This window comes from Rhinopithecus roxellana, chromosome 3, assembly GCF_007565055.1.
Source record: "Rhinopithecus roxellana isolate Shanxi Qingling chromosome 3, ASM756505v1, whole genome shotgun sequence".
NCBI lineage: Eukaryota > Metazoa > Chordata > Mammalia > Primates > Cercopithecidae > Rhinopithecus > Rhinopithecus roxellana.
The window spans coordinates 152,191,258-152,206,352 of NC_044551.1; the positions used below are offsets into that span (position 1 = coordinate 152,191,258).

The 15,095-nt window shown below is 50.2% G+C and overlaps 1 protein-coding gene across 2 annotated transcripts; it reads right to left on the minus strand.

Moving 5' to 3' along the window:
• Positions 1 to 822: 822 nt before the first annotated feature.
• Positions 823 to 9,179, minus strand: CXCL14 (C-X-C motif chemokine ligand 14). 2 transcript variants are annotated; one of them, XM_010359911.2, is made up of 4 exons: positions 8,830 to 9,179; positions 8,549 to 8,654; positions 4,681 to 4,794; positions 823 to 1,988 (listed from the first exon to the last, which is right to left on the minus strand). In XM_010359911.2, exon 4 carries the CDS (start codon positions 1,955 to 1,957, stop codon positions 1,481 to 1,483), a length of 477 nt encoding a protein of 158 aa, XP_010358213.2. In that variant the 5' UTR covers positions 1,958 to 1,988; positions 4,681 to 4,794; positions 8,549 to 8,654; positions 8,830 to 9,179; the 3' UTR covers positions 823 to 1,480. The 2 variants fall into 2 exon arrangements, with proteins under 2 accessions (XP_010358213.2, XP_030783508.1); XM_030927648.1 differs by having other exon boundaries at positions 8,830 to 9,173.
• Between the last annotated feature and the right edge of the window lie 5,916 nt (positions 9,180 to 15,095).

The window sequence follows — 15,095 nt, forward strand, 5'->3', positions numbered from 1 at the left end:
GTGCTTTACATGGGCTTACCTCATGCAGTCCCTAGAAGCACCATGAGGTGTGCCCTACTGTCCACCTGTCCACCTGGCAGGAGCAGGAACAGCTCCAGTATCTCCTAGGTGTGGCTCCCAGATGCCCAGCTCCAGAGTCCCACAGCCTCCCAGGTGGGCATTTCCCACCTCCTCAAGTCCCCCTAGCATCTTGGGGCCCTGGACCCCAGGGCATCTTGACTGGCCCCATCTACTATCTTCTCTAAATGGGAGAATATGAGTGATGCGATACCTCACTGAGCCTTGGTTTTCTCATCTGTAAAACGGAGCTTCAGTAGGACCACCCCCGTTGTGGTCATTACTAGGATTCAAAGAGATAGGGCATGTAAGGCTCTCCACACAGGGTCTGGCTCACAGGAGGCAATAATTACACCAGTCCTCCATTGTCGCCGTCCTCAGGCAGCCCCAGGGAACTGGCAGAGCCCTTGGCTGAGGCATCCAGGCTCTTTGCTGCCCTCTGGTGCTGAGGCTCAGTGTGGTCTTGCGTGGAGGAGGCTGGAATCATGACCCTCTAGTTCCCTGGGCTCCAACCTACCCACTCTGATAAACCTGCTGCAGGGGTAGGAATCGTCGGGGAAGGAGCCTTAGCCTCAAGGCCTGGCTTCTTGGCTTCCCAACTGTAATGACAGCTCCACACATTCCACAGAGGTGATGGTGTTGACAGGTATTTGGGAAATACCAGTTTTCTTTCCCAGCATATTTATCCTTATTTTTTTCAGGACATGGTAAATATTTTATTGTCATCCTAGCTTAATTAAATAGAAAAAAGGCAGCAGTCTAGAATTTTGGTACATTTCAAATATATTTTATTACTTTCCATCTTAGAAAGAATATGAAACCTGCATGCAATGCTAATGGTTTCTGACATGTACATAGCATATAACACAGCAGTACAATGCGGCGTATACTGGGGGGCAGTGTGTGGAGGGGGCGTTCTTAAGGGTATATGTACAGAGGAAAGGCGCATGGTCATCTTAGCTTTTGAAAGAGGACTGCACTGTTTAACACTGACGAATTACATGGGGAATCACAAATATATTGCTTTAGTACTGCATGTTCCATTGTGGTGAGGGAGAGAAACATGCTTTGAAGGTTTTCCCTTGTCAACAGAATGTGGGTCTGTAGCTGTGTATTGTGCATGTATTCATATATTTTTAAGTTTTCTCCTAAGGTTTTTGCTGACAGTGTTGGGAACCTCACATGGTTCTGAAGCATTAAATATTGAACCTGTGAACCTTTCAGAAACTCTCAGGTTGGGAAAGACCCCACACCTTCTTTAAGGATCATTTGTCTCACCATCACAGGATCTTGGAAATGTTTCCTAGGGTGTGTAAAAATTAACCAGGGGGGAATGAAGCACATTTTTCTGGCAACCAAACTTGAGTTCCTCAAAGAACAGATGCAGAGAGACCTGCTCCTGCTTGCCCGGCTACAGGGGCCACTACAGAGTCACACTGAGGCTGTGACCGGCCATAAGCCCAGGAGAGCCCATGGCAGCTGTGCCGAGGCGCCAGGACCTCTGAGCGGAAGCTTCCCAAGCTAGGAATGGAGCAACACTGCAATGAAATGTGTCCACCAAGCTCATTGTTCCTCCCGGGTGCTTATAAAGCTCAGATGTATAGTGACATATGGACAAATACAAAAAAGCATTTCTTAAAAAGGAAAGGCATGAGTTTTCCCCTTTTCGATAAAAAGCAGCCTGTGATGAAGTCTGGAGCACAAGAGAGATGGGTCTCACATCTGGAAGCCTTTCGCACGCAGCTATAAAATGTAAAAACTGACCGTTGGTAAAAAGTGCTTCATAACAATATATAACTTGTGTCTTATGCTTGTGAGAAAGAAAGGCTTTTTTTTTTTTTTTTTTTAAATCTGCAAAGTCCTTTGCACAAGTCTCCCAACTGGTCTGGAGTTTTCCCATCAGAGATTTTTCACCCTATTCTTCGTAGACCCTAGGGAGAAAAAACACATGTGTAAGTGGCTCAGGACATGAGGCAGGCAGTTCACAAGCTGCTGGCTAAGTGGCTTCATTTGCATCTGGTCTGCAGGGACTGCCCCTGTCTTAGGACTACAGGAACCCCCAGGGAGGAGTGGGAGGGACCCTTCTGAGGATGTGGTCCCAGGGACCATGAAAACTCACACCAGTGTGGCTTTGTCCTTTCTGACCGTCTGCAATCTCACCTCTACAATCTCATTTTGTCCTCAGAGGCCTATGGAGCAAACCAGCTTTGCATATGAGGAAACTGAGGCACCACAGACTTAAGATTTGCCCAGTGGCCACTGACTGTTAGTGGCAGGAATGCGGTCCTCTCTAGCATGGTGGGCTGCTCCCGCACCTCCTTGTTTCTTTCCGCGTCTGTACTCGGCCTCTCTATTTAGAGAAAATAGCAAGGGTGGGAGGCATTCTCTCCCTTGACTAAGGCTTATATATTTCTTTGTATTTTGCCCAAAGAATGCATGTATTCCAGAAGAATGTTAGCTCTAGAAGCTGCTTCTTAGAGATAGAAGAGGTGGTTGGTGGGGTGGGGAAGTGGTGCAGGAGGCCTGTGCCCCTCAGTCCCTGCTCCTGGCTGCATTGCCTCATCTCTACTGGTTCCCAACCCCACCTTCCCCTCACCTCTCAAGCTGTCCCCAGTTAGATATTTTGCTTTCTTCTAGTTCTGCCCCATGGCTGCCCTGGGGCCATACTTTACACTCAGCCTACCACTTCTCTGTCTTGTTCTTGATTTCTGAGTAAGACCACCGAATTATGCATTGAAATAAAATGCCTGACTCGGCGCTTCCTGTGATGGCCGGAAGCTCCCTGGAAGCTCTGGTCTCTGAAGTGCACAGAGCTCCTCTGTGTGGCACCCATGGGCCTGAGCCCACCGTATAATCTTCTCCTTTCTCCAACCTAGCTTTGGCATTTTCTCTCTCTCTCTCTCTCTCTGTACAAAGAGGACTTCAAACACTTCCTTTATTACTGTTCTACATTCATTAAGATATTTTCAACTTTTTTCAGGGGAGGGAGGTGGGGAGGGCAGGGACCTTAACACTCCAAGAAAGAAGGGTGAACTAATTTTATAGCAAAGTGAGAGAAGGCCTGGTAGCTGAGAGGCTCTCGTTGCTTTTATTATTGGAATTTTCAGGAAAAAAAAAAGCAGGGCCATGTTTAGACCTGTGGGTGCCTGCTTTTCCAGGTTGCGGCTCAGGTAGAGGGGAGGAGCAAGGTGAGTTAAGGTTTGAGTATCCCCCAGCAGTCAGACCAAGATGTCCTTAGTCTCTTCCATAACCTGCCCATGGGATTAGCCTTCTGCCAGTTTTGATGACACAGGGCCTGGAGGGTGACAGAGAGTGGACTGGGCAGTTCTGGCCTTTGCCACATGAGCTGCCTGGCTTGACCAGAAAGAGGGCTTCATTCCCATCAGATTTATAGAAAATAATTTCTCGCTCTCATCACTTTCTATTTCAAGCAACTGCAGATGAGGCTGTTTTGGAGGCAGCAAAAAAGGCTCAGATACAGCGGTTGAGCCTGAGTGTCAGCTCTTGGAGGGCTGGTCACAGGGCTGAGCTTGGTGTGGCATGGCTGGGCCGGGTGATGGGAGGGCAATGCAGGCACCCACTGTGGCTGCGCCTTCCACCCTGTGAGGGCAGCTCGTGGAGTAGCACCAGGAGGCCTGATTTGCTATCCTTGCTTTGCCCTGTGCTCCCAGGCAAGTCACCCCTCTCTCCCATTTAGCCTTGACTTCCCCCTCTGCAGCAGAGGGTGCTGACACAAGCTCCTGGGGAAGTCACCTGCATGGTGCATGCGTGCGTGCGTGCGTGCGTGTGTGCGCTTCCTGATCATACTATGCAGGCAAAGGTGGAAATAAACTCTGCATATTTGAGGAGTGAGGCAGGACAGGCTACCTTCACATGGTACAGGGGAGCTAGGAACTGGATTCCTCCTCCAAGGACAGACATAAGACCCCAAGAGACCAGAGCTGGGAAGTCACCTTCTGATTATGAGGAAACAGTGCCCAGTAAGTACAGGGCTGGTTCAGGGTGCTGGTACTTTTAACATTGCTGCCTGCCTGGGTTAACAGTGGCTCTGATTTTAAAGAGCCAAACCCGTGGTGCCTTCCAGCACCTGCAAAGGAAGGAGTTTATCAGGTTTCTGGGCAGCAGAGGGAGTGGGGCACCTTGGAGAAGAAAACGTCTTTCTGGCAAAGATCATCCTCAGCACCTCATGGTTTTATAGCACAGTTTTATAGCCAACATACACTGTCACCTAATTGGTCACATTTCACCCCACTGAATACTCAGAGCTCCCCTTGGAGCTATGCCAGTGCTCACCCTGCCATTTAACAACTTGTGTAACTTAAATAAAAAGAGGAATTAAGATTATAATGTAAATATTAGAGTGAGACAGACTTTAGTTTACAAAATGACAAACCTGCCATGCTTGCAAATGGACAAGAGATGCATAGCTAGCTTTGTTAAGTGGTGAGTTCCTCGTCCCTGGGGGTATGTAGGCAATGCCTGGGTATCTGTTTGCTGTGTATGTTGTGGTGGGTGTTCACAAATTAGATGGGGCTAGATGACCTGGTGGCGGGGGGTCCCTTCCCATCCTGAGAGCCACAGCTGGGTCTGGCGGGAAGGAAGGTGAGCAGAGGCAGCGCGTACCTGCGCTTCTCGTTCCAGGCGTTGTACCACTTGATGAAGCGTTTGGTGCTCTGCAGCTTCGGGTGCAGGCAGTGCTCCTGACCTCGGTACCTGGACACGCTCTTGGTGGTGATGCTGAAACGGAGCAGGATGAGGTGGAGGGTTGAGGAGGCTGAATAACATGTTGACTCTCCTGTGGCCTGTGAGTGGCCCTGCGCTAAGTCGGGATCCTGAGAGACTATGGCTTCCTGCCTCCTCTCAAGGGAGCCTACTTATATGCTCACTCCCAGCCTGGATCTTTGGAAGGTTCTGGTTGTCCCCTTATTCTCTGACTCCATATTAGGGCCTAACCCTCCCTCACTTTTCCCCTGGGAGTCCTGAGAGTCTGGGATGGTCTCTCCCACCCCCAACCTCATGCAGTGTGTTGTCTCCAGGGCTCAGGCCTCTTTTGGGGAGCAAAGGTCAGAGGACTCTTCCAGCCCCTCTGAGCCTGGGATCAGGAGGTGGAGAAAGCTAATGCCAGCAAGGTGCACATGCCAACACCTCTGTCTTTGGATTTGAGGAGTTCATGGTAAGGCTCAGACATGCCCCGCAGACACTCTGGTTTCTGTCTCCTCAACCCCAGTTCCCTCTGACCCACCATAGATTGTCTCAGGGTTGGGCATCTCCTGATCCTGAGGCAAAGTCTTGTTGGCCTTGTGTGAGGTGCCAGGTATCTCACCCCTAAGCAGAAGAGTAAGACCTCTCTTCTGCACAGCCTGAAGATCTCAGGCCTCTATCAGCCAATGTCCCAGCACCCAGCAGAAGCCTAGCCATGTGGTAGAGAAGCAGGTGTTGTGCAGACTGTAGGGGCCTGGGACTGAATCTCAAGTTTGGTTGTGGGACCTTGGGTAAGCTCTCTGAATCCAGTTTGGCCATCTGTAAAATGGGCACAATAATAGGACTATCTCACAGGGTTATTGGGATGATTAAAAGATACAGTCTTTACAAAGTGCCCAGAACCTGGTAGATGCACAATTAATAGTTACTGTTAGTAGTCATTGGTCATGGAAGATGAAGTGGCCAAGAGGAAAGAGTAGCCTTGCTGTGGGGGCTCCAGCCTGGAGGGCGAGGCAAGCCTGCTGCTCAGAACTTCTGAGCCTCTCTAAGCCGGGGCTGGGCCACAGGCATGACAGGAGTTGGAGGGAATAAGGGACCACCTAGGGTATTTGGAAAAGTGCAAGGCGAGAGGTGAGGATGCCATTTCTTGAGGAGTCACAGCCATGCAAGCTATGATGGTGGACTGGGATTCTGGAATGGGCTTGGAGGGCAAAGAAGGGAGACTGGAAGTGAGAGTGGAAAGAGTGAGAAGAGAGGGACAGAGGTCAGCTAGTTCCCCACTGTTACCAAATGGAAAATGTCAGGGCTTATATGGGCTAAGTTCTGGAAGGGACAGGATTCCCATGACTTCAGTCTCCCAATTGATGGGGAAAGAAAATCGGATCTTGCCACCAGAATGGGGGCATAATGTTCCTGGGCAACCTGTTTTCTTCCCTTCTCCGTGTTCTGGGTTTCTGGGGTCCCCACTAGGGCCTAAGCTCCTTGGGGCAGGGGCGGGTCTTCCTGCTGATGCCAGGTGATGGTGCCTGCCTTGACTGGACTCCTCTGTGACCCAGGTCATTCCTCTAGCCTTGAGCATGGGCCAGGCTTCAGAGTGAACTCTGGTTGTCTCTCTCTCCCACTGTGCCCAGTCACCCTGCAGGAATTTAGCAAATGCTTTTCTCTTTCTGCCTACAAGGCTGCTTTTGCATTCTGAAGGAAAGGACGTGGCAATGCCTGATAAAAACCCTGTCTCAGTTAGGTCAGCGTGCAGGCTGTGCATCCCAAATCCTGAAGGTCAGGGAGAGCAGAAGGGACACTCAGCCCTCTCACTACAGTGCTCAAATGCCACGTCATAATACTGGGATTATGAAAATTGGTTGTGGAGTGCAGACATGGGGATTTGTGACTCCAGCAACTATCAGAAATTCTGAGTCCTGTGACCCTCTCCTCCACAGTTCTGGGGGTGGGGTGGGGAGGCTGTGTAAGGGTTTTGGTGAGAGCTCCATGGACCTATGACACAAATGGCTCTTTCTAGAATTCAGACTCTCCTGGATTCTTCTGGGTGCAAAGACTCCCACTTGCAAAGCGGAACTTTCCCCCGTGCCCCTGCCTGGCCCCCACCCCCAGCCTCAGCAGAGATTTCTGGGTGACTCAGGGTGAGCTGGAAAATTTGTTTTTGTTCAGCCTTTGTGGCTGAAAACCTGCTTTGCAAAAGTGCTGGCCCCTCATCTGATTTGGAGAGTTTTAGGATCATGGAGAGGGAGAGGAGCCCCCGGCCCTCAGGGATGAAGTGGGAGGCTGGGGGCGCGGGGGAGGGGGGGTGTGGGGTGGGGTGGAGGTTTAGTAGAGGGTGATTGGATTGTGTGCTGATCTCCTGAGGCCCCTGCAAGTTTCCACAAGGCTCCATAAAGCCTTTCTTGCACTTGCCTAGCTATAGTTTTCCTCTATATGTGCAAAAGTTTACCCAGGAAAAGGGCAAGCGTATTTACTGAGGGCTCTGTTCTTTTTAGGTATCACTGCATCCTTTACTCTGCTTTCTTCCCCTGCAAGGTCTCAGAAACTTGCTTGGTATATAGAGTGGTTCTCAGCTCTTAGACGAGTGAGATTTAACTTGGAATTCCCCCTGTCATTCTTAGCCCGAAAACTGGAACCCTTGAGGAGCTTTGAGCTCCTTTCCCAGCTCATTTGACACTTGGCTCCCATCCAAAAGGATTTTTGGGTGTTTTCTTTGAATTTGGTCTGCAAGGCAAGGGGTAAGGACAAGGGTGTTAATTTAGGTGCCTGTGAAGGAAGGCAGTGGGGTCAGCTCAGGTCCAGTGGATTTCTGAATTCCCCTAATTTCAGCCTGACTGTGTAGCCCCTAGGCGGGGGATGTGGGGTGCTGGGTGGGGTGTGCCCTGCTTTCACAGACACTGTGGAAGGCTTTTGGGCTGGTGGGGGCCAGCCGGTGGAAGGCACTTGCCCAGACTGAGAATAAAGTGCGTCCTGTTTCTGGGGGAGGGGAAGAGGGGCCAATGGTCTGTGGCAAATATTTGGTAGCCGCTTTGCCAAGAGCTCCCTTCCTGGCCAAGAGCGTATTGATGAGGAAGCAGAGGTGCTGGCCTCAAGTGGTTAATTGGGAAGGCGGAGGAGCAAGAAACTAAGTGTTCTCTCACTCTGCCCCAGTTTTTCCAACATTCCCCACATCCCCACCAAGCAGGGCTCCAGCCATGTGGCACATTAACCCCAAGAGAGCATTCCGTATCTCGACCCACAGGGAGTACAGTCGGTGAGGGAAGCGCGTGGAGCGTTCTCAAAATGAAATCTCTAGGAGCCAAAAACTTGCGGTCCACTGGCCTCTGACTGGAACAAGGCTCTGAAGGAGAGTCAGGATTTAAGATAGTGTTTGCATTAATCCTCTGTCCAGTGACAGGAAGGCAGCACGCCTCACAGTTTGGGTGTGAGTGTGCTTTAAGTGATTTCAACCCAGGTTTTCTGAGTTGGCACAAGGGATTCCTTTAACCCTTGATGGCCCTAAGCAGAGTGGGTGGCCCATGGTACAAACAGGGAGACTACTCATTTGAATCCTAGCAAGGCTGAACTTGGGAGGCTCTGTTCCGGAGAAGCGGGACAGTGACCCCCTTACCCGACTGTCTTCTAGAGGGTCTCACCAGCGTCCTAAGGACTCGCTGGGCAATTACAAAGGCTTTTCCAGGGCTTTGACAAAGTCAGAGAGAAATGTTTGTTAGCCAGACCCAGGCCCAGGCTGTGCCCTGGCATCGGGTTGATAGCAGTGCGCACCCCCTCAAGGTGAGGAGCGAGAACTCACATAACCATCTTCTCCTCGCAGTGCGGGTACTTTGGCTTCATTTCCAGCTTCTTCACATCGCTGTAGCGGATCTTGGGTCCCTTCCGGGAGCACTTGCATTTGGACCCTGCGAGCGAGCGCGGGGCAACTGCTTAGTTGCCAGGGAATCTCCTACCCCTCGACCACCTTGGTGCCCACCCAGACCACCCCCCGCGGGATCCTAGGATGCCTAGAAATTGGCGCTTGTGTTCCCCAGGACAAGACGAGACGAGACGGCGACAAGGGGAGCTCCCCGCACTCACCGTCCACGCGCGCAGTGTACAGCGCCAGCAGCAGCAGGAGCAGCGCGGCCGCCAGGAGCCTCATGCTGACCGGAGGAGCGCGGCGCGGGAGCAGGGACATGGGTAGGGCGCTGGCCCGTCGGAGCGGCGGCCCGGAGACGCCACCCGGCTCTGCTCGGCTTTCTCTGCCCGGGGCGCGCCTTCCGGCTCGGCGGGCTCCGGCTGCGCCGTCGGTGGATGCCCACGGCTGTCTGTCGCGGTGCGCTGCGCTCTGCGCTTGTCTCTGCGCTCTCTCCACAGCCTCCCTCCGCCCGCCCTGGCCTCTTTTAAATCCGCTCCTGCCCTCGCAGCGAGTGAGCTCATTAATATGCAGAACCACTCGGTGACTCACTGAGATTTCTCAATGTGGTGAGGGGAGGAGACCTTCCCAGCCCGCCCGTCGCCCGCCCAGGGAAAGGACCCGCTATTGCAGCGGCGCACACCCGGAGCCACGCGCGCACACGCACACGCACATCCGCTAACCTCTCGCTCACACAACACGTATCCTTCGCACACTTGCACACCCAGACCACAGCGCGCACACATTTCTAGCGTCCCGCTCTGCCTTTGGGGAGCCCAGACTGCTGAAGGGCACTGCTTTTCTGAATCGCGTGGTTCCCTCTCTGGCCAGGCAGGCCAACTTTTCTGAGCTGCCGGGAGACCCAGGCCCAGGGCCCAGATCCTCAAAGACCCAAAAGAGTTTTGGAGCAGGTTGCAAGTGTGAGTGCCTGCACGCCTGACCCCCCAGGGCCCGTGCCAGGCCAGAACACAAGGCCAGTTCTGGACAGGGGCTTGTCATAGACTGTCCAGCAGCAAATTCATTGACTGTGGTCACTGGAACTGACTCAAAGAGGGTATATGTGTGTGTGCGGGGGTTGGGGTGGGTTTTGGGGAGAGAGTTTTGGTGACTCCCAAAGGAAAGCTCCTTAAAGCGAGTCAGTGGCCTGGTGGCTGTGTGAGTGTCTGGGTATTGGGGAGAACCAGGAGGAGTCCTCACTCTCACACTACTCTCCAAAGCCAGGTAGAGAGCCCTAGTAGAGAGCGATGACAATGGTAACCATCTGGATGGAGGCCTTCCCATGTTCTAGACATTGTGCCAGAATGCAAGGTGTAGTGGTGTGACCCAGCCATGGTGGCAGACATTCCCTCCTCACTACTTACCAGCACTAGTGAATTTACTGCTCTCAGCTTTTGTTTCATCATCTGTAAAGTGCGGATCGTCACAGTGTTTCTGATAGGGTAGCCGTGAGAACTATAGAAATCATACATGTTATCAGTACCCAGGAAATGTTACTTACTGGCACCATCATTTTGTATCTAATTTATCTAGTACTTTGATTCTTACAAATTGGTACTTTTCTTCCAAGTTGGTACTTTTAATTTCTTTATTTGACAGGTGTGGAAACATGCTCTGAGAGAAGAAATAACTTGTCCAAGGTCACAGAGCCAGGAAGCAAGTGACTAGGCCAGGAGGGTCCTCAGTATATGTGGCTGCAGAACTGGGACTCCTGTCCCTGGGCCGCTCTATTGCTTTGAGGCCTGTCTGCCCTTCTCTTCTTGCTGCCTTGAGAGACCCAGAGACAGGAGGTGGATCATTTCAAGTTCTTGGAGTCAGGGTAGAGCTCACCCAGCTCTATGCCATCAGCCTGGCAGCTCCCTGGAGGCAAAAATGTCCAGAGGGTTTCTGGATGATGGGGGACAGACTGCTGAGGGGTGCAGTGGGAAGAATCTGTGTCGTCTCTTCCCAGCTGGAGAGCCCTTGCTACTTCAAGAAGAAGCCGAGCCATGAAAAGCAAGCAGTGCCTATGCATGCTGTTGTGCCTATACCTAAAGCTAAGCCAATAGCTGCACATTTGCATTTATGCATAAGATGAGTATGAGGGAGTGCTTTTTGGCATTTATGTTAGTTTTTAAATCTAAAAATAATTTTTCTTAATATAGAAGCAGCACGTTTGCCCAGAAAAATCAGAAAACACAAGCAGAAGAAAACAAACATTTTCACGCAAGTAAAATCTTGGGTGAAATCTTCCCAAAGCATCCTCTCTTTGCTTTGCATGCACATGTGCACATGGGATCAGGCTGCATATACTCTTTAATAACCTGCTTGCTATACCTATTAGCATATTGTGAACATCGCTCCATGTGGCTAGTCTTGCTACAACAATAGCTCCCTTAAGAGTTTCATTTGAGGCCAGGTAGTATCATGGCTGAGAGGTTGGTGTCTGAAGTCAAACTGCCAGAGTATGCATCCTAGGTACTAGCTGTATGACTCTGGGCAAATACCTTAACTCTATTTGGTATTGGTTTCCTCATCTGTGAGATGGAGATGATAATAATATGTACAGCATAGGCAGAATTAAATGAGATGGTGCCTGTAATGCTTTTAATGTGGTCCCCAGCACAGAGTAAGTGTTTGACGTGTGCTGACTAGCGTGATTATCATGATTTTAGATGCAGAGTATTGCGTGGTACAGATGTGCCAGAATTAATTTGACCACTCCTTGCTGGACATTTGGATTGTTTTCAACCTTACCCTCTTACAACCAATGCTGTTTGACAAATATTCTTGTAGCTCCATTTTGGGGTAGGTTTTAATACATTGGATCAGGCCTCAGAAATAGAATCATGGGGCCGTGGCACACACCCATTTTAAGATGTTTCATAGAAATTGCCAATTGTCTTCCAAAAAAATACATTTCATGCTGCAAAGGAATTTCTTAAATACTAAGCTTTCCTAGAGCATGTAAAGTATTACTTTTTATTAATAATTTTATTTCTAACATATTTGTTTCAAGAATATGTTGGTTGATTAACTGGGATCTAACAACACCAGCAATCATGGGCACTGAGTTTTCACAGGAAAAAGTAGTTGGCTCTAGAAATATGGACCAAAGTTCCCCAGCTTCCTGGGCTGGACCAGAGGTCAGACATCCCAGTGGTTTGTCCTCAGTTTCACTCCTCAGTCTGTGTATGCAGATCTCTGGTTTGCAGAAGGCAGCCACTGTGCAAGCAGAGCTGAGCCCTTGTTTGTGTGAGCTCTTCTGGAGCCATGGTACAGGAGAGCATGTGGCACCTGCTGCCAGCGGGTCTGTGGGGGATGCTGCCCAACTGGGTGAGGGAGGGGGCTTGGCCCGTGACATACCTTCAGGACATAGACTCTCTAGTGAGCCCAAGCCGAGGGCCTCTGAGCAGGTGGGCATGGGTGAGGTCGTTCTTTGTACAGTGGCACTGTCTGCTTCAAGGAGTTCCCTGAGGTACAGGGAAGGACAGCACACATGCCTTGCCTGTGTGTGTGCATGCATGTGTGTGCATGCGTGTGTGCAGGTGTCAACACATTGATGGTCATATTGGGTTCTACAGAAGAGGTAGACGTGAAGTGTAGGGGTCACAGAGGAGGGAGGAAGTGGAAACAGGACACCACTCCTTAAGGGAGTGGGACTTTTGCTGAGACCCCAGGGATTTACTTATTTCTTCTCTTTACATTTATTGAGCACCCACTGTGTGCCAGGCTTTGTGCAAGGTGCTGGGGGTTGGAGGTAAGCCAAGGCAGCTGTGTGCCTGTCCCCGAGCAGCTCAGAGTCTAGTGGGGAAGGCAGACATTAACTATACAACCACAGAGATCAGCGTGAAACTCCTGCAGAGGTGTCCTGGAGGGTGCCTGGTGCTAGGAGACTCATCAGGGGATCTGACAGGGTAGCGAGGTGGGGACAAATTCCTGGAGGAAGGGGTCATTGAGTTAGATATGAAGGATGGAAAGGAATTAACCAGTGACCACAGGAGGGAGGCCACTCCTGGCCCTTCATGGACCCCTCTGCTCACACAGTGATCTCCTGGGGAAGTCCCTGCTCTGAGCCCTTTACTGGCTCCTGATCTCATGCAGAGTCCAAGCCAAGTCCCCAGCAGTGCATACCCCATTGTGACCAGCACCTGCCATGCTCCCCACAGGCTGTGCTCTGGCCACTCTACCTTGTCTTATCTTCAAACATCCAAGCGTGTTGCTGCCTCAGGGCCTTTGTGCTCACTGGCCTCTCCACCTGCAGTGCTCCTCCCCAGGGACTGACAGACAACCCTCTTCTCCTCACTGAGCCTCAGCTCCAATATTCACCGTCCAGTTCCAATCACACGAGCATACCCCCAACAACAGTCCCTCCCTGTGTTGCCACCGATTTTACTTTATTCATTTTATGTGCAGCAACCTCAAATTGTACATTTTCATGTTTATTTGAGGGTGCATTGTGGATGATCTGTCTGTGTCTGCGGGTCTCTGCCTTGCTCATCCTCAGTGTCTACAACAGTGATTGGCACATAGCAGGGGTTCTCTCCATGTCTGTGGAGTAAATACAAACATGTTTCAGGCAAAAGCTCAGCGTGTGAGAGTACTACTGAATGCAGGCTGCACAGGCTGCAAGGTTGCATGTGAGAAAGTGTGTTATATGTTTGCGTGTGTGCAGGGGGTGTGTAGGGGTGGCCATGGGGAGTCCATATTCCCAGGGAGGCCAGTTCCTCCTCAGGGCATTTGTTTTAGAGGTGAAGTCTCTGGGAGGGGGAGATGGTGATAGCAGGAGTGTGGCTTTCCAGGAGATCCCACGGTTGTCTGGACACTACCTCCTTGGTCTGCTGAGAAAGGGGTCTTGATTGGTTTTCTGCCCTGGGAGCTGGGATCCAGGACAATTCCTCCCCCCATTCTTTTAGTTCTTTTCATAACAGACCTTCTTTTCAGAAGAGGAGTCCTTTTTACTTCCCTGGAAGGATAGGAATCCTAGAATTCAGCACTAGTAGGGGCTGAGGCCACAACTGGCCCTCATTGTACATATGAGGAAACTGAGACCCAGCAATGGGGTTGATTGCATACAAGATCTCCCTGTGCATTAATGTTAGCCAGCCTCCTGTCTCTGTGTCCTGTATCTAGTTACTTAGACCAGAGCAAGATCCTGGGCTCTAGTAACCTGTCTGGCCCCATCACCACTCATGACATGGTGGATCAACCCAAAATACCTGCTTCCATTGTGTTGTGTGGCTGCTGGCTCTGAGTCCAAGCCTGGTGGGTGCCTCTCCCTCTCCAGCTCCTCCCTCTGCCTATTACCTGTAGTCTGTGGAGTCTGGGCAGCCAGCTGCCTCCTCTCTGCAGCTCTCCTTCAGCTACAGCCCTGCATGCTGACCCCTTCCCTGGCTGTGCTCTGGGGTGAAGGAGGTTGAAGGACCAAGGTTCCCAAGAACTATCTCTGGTTTTGTTCTTTACACTGCAAATATTTAGAGATCCTGAGTAACTTAAGCCCAGAGGAAATGATGTGGGGGACAGCCAGGCAGTAATGAATTAGGCTTAAAGCAGCCCCGAGGCAGAGTATATGTAGGGGGGCTCTGCTACTCAGATTGGTTACAGGGGGCACTGCAAGATTCCTCTAAACATGGGAGAAAATGCTTGCAGCAAATATGACAAACCAACAAGTAGCATTTATTCCACCATCTATTCATCCAGCAACACTCCCTTACAGACAAGCATCTTTATTATATTAAGAACACATGCAAAGATATTTCCAAAGAGAGCCCTAACATATAAATGAGCAAAGGACATCAAACGACAATTAAGGAGGAAAAGAAAGGCAATTAACCAATTCATCAAAGAACATGCATCCTCATTAGCAATCAAGGAAAAGCGCAGCAGTGGTGCAGCATCATAGCATTTTGGTGTAGGTCCCACTCAACGAGGAAATATTTATTTTAAATAGCAACATCCAAAGCTGATAATGGTAAAATGAGGAAACATCACTTAAGCATCACTCATGGGACTATCAGTTGGTACAAAATTTGGGGGAATCATAGAGTATGGTATCCAGAGTGTTTGAATTAAACCATTTCATCTTATTAACCACTTCAGAAATCTGTTTAAAATTCTCACAATGGAGAACTATCACATGCAAAGCTAGTCCTTGTTAAAAATAAAGATTTAACCTAAATGCCCAACAATGGGGAATTAAGAAAACAATGAAAGCTCTAAATTTGTGGAGTAAATGCTTATACAGTAAGTAGAAAAAACACAAGGTTGTGTAAACACTGTGATTACAAGTATGCAAAACAGTAACCTCTGTATAAAGGATGGCAAGACAGAGTTACAAACATCATTCTCGTTGAGTGGCGAAACGTTGGGCATTGTTGTAAAGCTTCTCTCCTTGCTTTCCAGTTTTTAAGAATGTTCTTGTTATAACAGCAACTCAGAAGCAGTTGATTCAGCAAGGGCTTGGGCACCCTTA